Source organism: Alosa pseudoharengus, unplaced genomic scaffold, assembly GCF_046254945.1.
Source record: "Alosa pseudoharengus isolate Yale_2024_CS ecotype anadromous, Long Island Sound unplaced genomic scaffold, YU_APseudo_1.1 YU_APseudo_1.1_scf_24, whole genome shotgun sequence".
In the NCBI taxonomy this organism is placed as follows: Eukaryota; Metazoa; Chordata; class Actinopteri; order Clupeiformes; family Clupeidae; genus Alosa; species Alosa pseudoharengus.
This window is the reverse complement of record NW_027468689.1, coordinates 28,251,293-28,258,792: the sequence shown is the minus strand read 5'-3', so window position 1 is coordinate 28,258,792 and position 7,500 is coordinate 28,251,293. Positions and strand designations below refer to the sequence as shown.

Here is a 7,500-nt window from a genome sequence, read left to right as displayed (position 1 = left end):
AATTTCCGTTCTATCAGGGTCAGGGTTGAACAAGCTTTATTTGAAGTTACTGATAACATCAGCCTTTTGCACAAAAATGGTGAATAGATAATGGTATAACGCTGGTAATGGCATCCTGATATTTAATGGGATGTGTGTCTGTGTAGCATGATGCTAGTGTAGTAGTGGGACAGGGCTACATGGTGGCCATTGTGCAAATAATGGTGTCAGGCATTTTAAAACTCTAGTCTGTCTCTCTCCCAGTGTTTGGGTCCTTTGTGCTGTTGTCATATACTATGTATTTCAATGGGGCAGTGATGGATTCAATGGTTTGAAGATGGATGCAATGAATGAGTATAAAATCTCTCTGTGATTTGGGTCTTTTGTCTGCTGCGTGATACGTGTTAATTGTAATGTGTAATATTAGGTTAGCTGTTTGTGAATAATATATGTATTTATGTAGCCTTAATTCCTTGTATTTTGTTTGACACTGTTAATGAAGCTGCTATGACAAAATGATACTAATGTCTCTCTCTCTCTCTCTCTCTCACTCACTCTCTCTCTCTCTCTTTCTCTCTCACTCACTCTCTCTCTCTCTCTCTCTCACTCACTCACTCTCTCTCTCTCTCTTTCTCTCTCACTCACTCTCTCTCTCTCTCTTTCTCTCTCACTCACTCTCTCTCTCTTTCTCTCTCACTCACTCACTCACTCTCTCTCTCTCTCTTTCTCACTCTCTCTCTCTCTCTCTCTCTCTCTCAGTGTGGGGGGGGCCAGTGAGGCTCCGTGGGGGTGTCCACGCAGAGGATGCTGGAGGTGGCCGAGGACCGGAGCACAGCACAGGCACCCGGCCGCCCGGAGCGAGCGAGAGAGCGAGTGGCGCGTGAGCGAGACGATCCGGTCTGCGACGTCCCCCCCAAGAGCACGCGCGGAGCCAAAGCCACGGCAGCGGGCTCGGCCGCGGGACACGCGCACACACACGCGCACACACACCTGCACACACACCCTGGCCACGGCCACACACACCACACCACGCCCAGCCCGCAGCAGCACCCGGCTCCCCCCAGCGCTGGCTCTGTGGGACTCTCGTCAATGCATCCCAGCAACGCCAAAGTCAGAAACTCCCCGTCAGCGCACACCCAAAGGTCTCCATTTCCACCACTCTACCCGTCTGTGTGTGTGTGTCTCTCTCCCACCATCATTGGCTCTCTCTTTTCTCCACCCCTTCTCTCATTTGTGTCTCTTTCTTCATTTTCTCTCACTCTCTTGCTTTCCCCCCTCTCTTTCTCTATCACTTCAGCTCTCTCTCTCTCTTCTCTCTCTCTCTCTCTCTGTTGGTCTTTCTCTCATGCTAGGAGGGGGAGCTAGTTAGGTTTGAAGGCTGCCAGACTTTTGCTGGGCATCTCCTTCAGTGGACATACACCCCTGGCATCCAGTCCTCTAGTATGAAGTGTGTGTGTCTGTGTCTGTATTTATCCGTGTGTGCGTGTGTGTGTGTGTGTGTGTGTGTCTACTGTATGTCTATGATTTAGACTAGGCTACTGCTCTGCTCTATCTAATGTAGCTTAGCTAAATGGAATTTTGACAAATGGGTGATGTATACACATTGCAGTCCTAAAGTACTCTCTCTGTGTCTCTTCCTCCCTCTGCTCTCTCTCTTTGCCCTCTCTCTCTCTCTCTTGCTCTCTCTCTTTATCTCCTTTTCTCCTTCTTCCTCTGTCTGTGTTTCCCTAGCAGTCCTAAGTCCAAACAGGAGGCCATGGTTCGCTCGCCCCCTGTCATGTCTCCCTCCAGTGCCGTCCAGATGGACTCCAAACTGCCCAATCAGGGGAAGCAGGGGGGTGCAGGCAGCCAATCACAGGCCTCGCCCTGCGATCCAAAGGCTCTGGGTGGCGGCCACAACCCCAAAGCACCACTGGGGGGGCTGGGCTTGAAGAACGGCCAGAGCATGGGAGGCGGGACTAAGGGCGGGACTAAAGTGAAACGCGAGAGGAGCACGTCGGCTGAGTCGTACGAGCAGCATGATGACACCACACCCACTAATGACAGCGAGCCAAAAGGTGAGCAGACCTTAACCTACAGCCATCAGAGTGGAGGCCAGCAGGTTTAAACCTAAAACCCTGACCCACAGCAATCAAAGCAGAGGGCAACAGGTTTAAACTTCAACCCTAAACCACAGCCATCAGAGCAGAGGGAAACAGGTTTAAATCTCAACCCTAAACCACAGCCTTCATAAGGGCAATAGGTTTAAACCTCAATCCTAACAGGTTCAAACCTCAACCCTAAACCACAGCCATCAGAGCTGAGGGCAACAGGATTAAACCTCAACCCTAAACCGAAGCAATCAGAGCTGAGAGTAACAGGTTTAAACCTTAAAGCGGCAGTTGGCAAGATTTTTTTGATCATATTTACTGGAACCAACACTATGCTCCTGACAGAACAACATAAATCAGCTGGTTTTAGAAAAAAACCCGCACTTCTACCTCCACCTCCTAGAGCCTGTTATTTGTTTTGCAAAAATCCACAGCTCTCGGTTCTTCTGGTCAATCCAGAGCAGTCAATCAGAGCAGGGGTGTATGATGAGATCTGACTGTCAATCACAGTCTGGTGCAGTCTGGTGCGCACTGACGAACAAACTCGGTGAGAGGGTGGTCGGTGGTACTGGGGGAGGGGCATGAGAGTTGTAAACATTCAAAATTTTGGCTAAATCCCCTCAATCTGTCAGACTTGCCAACTGCAGCTTTAATCCTGACCCACAGCTGTCCGAGGTGAGGGAAACAGGTTTATCTCTAACCTAATGGGGACCGCAGACAGGGCAGACTTCAAAGCACTAGCCAGCAAAGTCTTACACTTAGTAATTTACCTTCACAGTGCTGACTGACAAGTGGTTACAACCGAAAACATAGTCTAAAAAAGCAACACTTACCCCAACATTCAAATGACAAAAAAACAAATCCTAAAGACATTCATCCAAGAAAACCAACACAGTCTTTGCACTGTGTTGCCATGGACTTGTTGCTTAGGTCTTGCCAGTGTGCTCTCAAAATAACAGTGAAATACTGCACATTTCACTTTAGACCAGATTGGTCTTGGTCAATGGCATTATCTTTGTCAGTAGGGTCAAACTAGCAATGTGTGATCGATGCAGCTGATCATACAGTACCTTGTTTTATCAACACGCAACAAGTTAATTTGCTATTTAGACAACGTCTGCACCTGACGGGATAATAATAACGGCATTGGCCACAAACTACCAAAGACAATTGCGTCACACCTAAGAAGAGAAGAAGATCCCAAAAAGATCCACTTCATAGATACATAATTTACATCTTCATAGTAACAATAATATGTTTTTTGTGTCATGGTGTGGGATGTCTTTGGCATATGTGGCAGTGTTTTGCCTGTCTGTCCATTAAGCTGATACTCAGGATTTGAAGTGGCTGGTCTGTAAATAACATGACTCAGATCAGAGGTCAGATAATACTTCAGCTTCCGGCCGTACAAAGGTGTGGAAGTGTGCCAACAGAACAAGACTATCTGTCAGTATAGTGGTCCATGTGTATTAAATATGGCTCCTTGTTGACACATTAAGGAGTGAGTAAATGTGAACGAGTAAATGCGTATGGGGGTTGTTTACAATTTAATGTGTGAAAGTATGTAGAGTGCAAGATGATTAGCTCAGATAAATAGACACCAATGCTGTCTTCCACCCTTCTCTGTCTCTCCCTCTTCCACTCTCTCCCATCTCTTTCTTCTTATTTTCTCATCGGTCCCTTAGCCACTGTGCTGCATTAAGACGTCTTCACCCCTGTATGTTTAAGAGTGGAACAGCCCGGTGCAGCTGCTGCTTAGGAAGCAGCAGGACTGAACCATTTTAGGGGTATGGGGGAAGCATGGCTTCTTACAGTAATAACCTAAAAGCCCCCTGCTGGTGACTGGAGTTGCTGACAGACCCGATGTCCTTCCAGGAGTTTCCAGATTCCCTTGCTTGACAATATAAAATATACTTTTTGTGTGTGTGTGAATAGATCTGAATATAGAATATACTTTTTGTGTGTGTGTGAATAGATCTGAATCAAGACCCCATTTATTCTTATCAATGACATATGACTGAACCATGTGGATTTGTTTTACAGTCTAATTGTCAGTGGTGGTCTGTGATCCCAACGCTGGCTTTCTGGAAGCTGTTGCATTAATTAGTAGCTGCCTGACCCCCACAGAGACCTACACTCACTCACAGGATCGTTTCATGGCTCGGACTTTTCATCCTGTTTGTCACTGCTGTTAACCTCTCTTTCTTTCTCTCTCTTTTTTTTCTCTCTTCTCCCCCCGACCCCCCCCCCCCGTCAGAGATGGGCAACAGAGCGAAGCGTCTGTGTGTGTCTGAGAGGAGGCAGCCCTACAGTGGAGCAGACTGGTGCTCAGGAGGGGAGACGGATGAGGAGGACGCTGGTTTCTTCAGTAAGGCCAGATTCACTCACAGCTCATTCAGGCACCTCTCTCTCTATCCTTGACATCTCTCTCTCTTTCTCTCTCTCTGTCTGTTTTTCTCTGTTTCCCCTTTACCCCCTCCCCTGCTTTTTTTATTCGTTCATTCATTCAACCTGTTTTTTATTCTCAGAAGTTTATCGTGGGTAGTCCTCATCTTCAGTGAATCCAAGATAATAATAGCTTTTGTCTGATTTTGTCTCAATACATAGTATTGTCAGTTATGAGGTTGTATTGATATTGGAAAGAATGTACTGGCTATTTCTGGGTATATCACTATAATAAATGGGTATCTGAATCATGACATGAGATTTTGTTAACATTGTTGTTGTTAACTACATCCTTCCTCAAGACTGCAACTCTGGCGAGATGAAGCCGGACCCCAGTGCCCTGTCGGCCACCACCCCTACCCAGAATGCCATGGGAGGACAGAGCTCAGGCCCTGAGATGAGTTGTGGCCAGAAATCTGGCACTAAAGTCTTCTACATCTTCACCACAGAGATGGCCAACAAGTAAGCGCTGTTTTCTGTGATCATTGACCTTGCCCAAGCATGCCTCTGACGTTCAAAGCCATAAAAAAAAAAAACTCCCAAACTCTCTGAAGTTACGTCTTCCTTCTAGTTCTGTCTGTCAGCGAAGATTAAGTTGCGTCTGTTGCTAAGCGGGCAGTCCTGTCTGTCACCAAGCATACAGCTCTGTCTGTTGCTAAGTGTGCAGTTCTGTGTGTCACCAGGCATCCATATCTGTCTACTGCTAAGGGGAGCAGGATGGGAGATTTGAGGTGGTGAGGGGGGATGGGGATTGTAGTTTTTAGAAGAGGAATAAGGAGCAGACACCATGGATGATTTGTGGGTCTCGTTGGGACTGTTACAATTGATGAATGACCCTCACATCCTAGAAAACCCCTCTCATCCCTAAAACGGTACCAGACTGGATATGAAGGCTCCTCCTCATGATGCTTACTCAAGCATCAAGACACAAACATCACTGTATCTGCCTCCTCCATAAGAGTTTGTTTTTTAAATGGTCATCTCGATCAATCTCAAACTATAAATGATACTAACTTGGTTGTGTTTGTGTGTGTGTGTGTGTGTGTGTGTGTGTGTGTGTGTGTGTGTGTGTGTGTGTGTGTGTGTGTGTGTGTGTTTGTGTGTGCGTGTATGCTTCAGGGCAGCTGAAGCGGTCATCACTGGTCATGCCGACAGCATCATTGCCTACCACACGAACCACATCTCTAACGGCAACAAGCCCACTCTTCCCATGGTAACATCTCACATCACTTAGCAACAATAACAGCACTTGTCCACTATGAATAATTAATCACAAAACAGTGTAAGCCAAATCTCTTTATGGTAACAATAACAGTAACAATGTCTCTGTTTGTGTTCTAAGATGGGCCCCATGGGTAGCGGCTCCAAGCAGCCAGGGGCCGCTCCTTCTTCCCAGCCCACGGAGCAGAACCACCAGCCAGCTTCCAAACCAGCAGCTCCAGGGCCCCAGCAGCCTGCTCCACCATCCCAGCCTCAGGCTTCCGCCCCGGGGTCCAAGCCCCAGGATGGCCCATCCTCAGTGGGCCTGGACTCCAAGAGTGTCCCTGGTGGGAGCCCCCAGGATGGAGGCTCGCAGGACGTTGGCACCCATCCTGCCGGGTCGACCTCTGAGGGTAACCCTCCACCAGCACCGGGGCCAGGCGGGTATCCAGCCATGGATTTGCCACCCAAGGGGGCAGAGGGCCAGCTCACCCCCCAGCAACAGCAGCAGCAGCAGCTATCCCAGCTCCCCCAGGAGCTTATGGCCCTGGGGGAGAACACGGAGGGCCTGTCGCAGGAGCAGCTGGAGCACCGCGAGCGCTCGCTGCAGACGCTGCGTGACATCCAGAGGATGCTCTTCCCCGACGACAAGGACATGCCCGCCATGGGGCCCCAGGGGGGGAACATGGGCGGCCCGCCGCCCAACCCCATGATGGAGGGGCCAGTCGGGGGCCCCAAGAAGCCAGAGCAAGGGCCACTACAGGCCATGATGGCCCAGTCGCAGAGTCTGGGGAAGCCAGGGGGCCCGCGTCCGGATGGGCCCCCGTTTGGTCCCCCGGGCCCCAGAGACATGGGCTTTCCCCCGGACGAGCTGGGGCCCCCACCTCCCGGGCCCCCCATGGGTCCTCCGGGCGGCATGGGCGGGGAGCCGGGCGACCATATGACGCCCGAACAGTTGGCCTGGCTAAAGCTGCAGCAGGAGTTCTACGAGGAGAAGAAGCGCAAGCAGGACATGATGATGCACCCGCACGGCCCCCGCATGATGCGCGGCCCGCCGCCGCCCTACCAGATGAACCCCGGCGACGGCTGGGGGGGCCCCGGGGGGCCCGAGCCGTTCCCCGACCAGATGGGCATGGGAGGGCCACCGCCGCGAGGCATGCACCCCCACATGCAACGCTTCCCGGGTATGATGAACCCCGAGATGGACGGCGGGCACCACATGCCCCGGCCGGGAATGAACTGGCCCGAAGGCGACGGGCGCGGGTTCCCCCAGGGCATGTTCGGGGGTCCAGGGGGCCCGGGAGGACGGGTGGAGAGGTTCCCCAACCCGCAGGCGGTTCAGGAGGCCATGTTCCAGCAGGGGATGGGAGACAAGCCGGGCATGATGATGGACATGAACAGGATGATGGGAAACCCGAGGCACATGGAGCCGGGCCCTGGAGGAATGATGTTTCCCAGGATGCCCAGCGAGGGGCCCATGAGCCCCTCGTCCAGGATGGAGTTTGTGAAGGGCCTGAGCCGCGACATGGGCGACTTTGGCATGGGCCCCGGGAACATGGGCATGGGGCCTAACCCTCAGATGATGAACCCTAAGATGGGCATGAGCCCCGAGGAGATGATGAAGATGCGCGGAGGAGGAGGGCCAATGATGGAGAACATGGGCCCCCAGCAGAAGATGATGCAGGGGCCTCCCTTCCCTGACCAGCCCCACCCGGGTGACTTCAACATGGGGCACAACCGGCAGTTTCTCCCCATGAATCAACCGCCAGGGCCCATGAACGCTGGG

General features: G+C 51.3%; 1 protein-coding gene across 3 annotated transcripts in view; it reads left to right on the top strand.

The window, feature by feature from the left end:
* The window catches only part of LOC143142632 (B-cell CLL/lymphoma 9 protein-like), a 50,119-nt gene that overhangs the window by 38,195 nt on the left and 4,424 nt on the right, over positions 1 to 7,500 (top strand). For 2 of the 3 annotated variants that reach the window (XM_076303658.1, XM_076303659.1), the window contains 6 exons: positions 739 to 1,121; positions 1,711 to 2,036; positions 4,327 to 4,437; positions 4,817 to 4,976; positions 5,634 to 5,727; positions 5,857 to 7,500. The exon at positions 5,857 to 7,500 is cut by the window's right edge and continues 523 nt beyond it. In XM_076303658.1, the coding sequence (XP_076159773.1) occupies positions 784 to 1,121; positions 1,711 to 2,036; positions 4,327 to 4,437; positions 4,817 to 4,976; positions 5,634 to 5,727; positions 5,857 to 7,500 (2,673 nt within the window). In that variant the 5' untranslated portion in view covers positions 739 to 783. The remainder of the gene's footprint in view (positions 1 to 738; positions 1,122 to 1,710; positions 2,037 to 4,326; positions 4,438 to 4,816; positions 4,977 to 5,633; positions 5,728 to 5,856) is intronic. The other variant, XM_076303660.1, reaches the window with a different exon arrangement.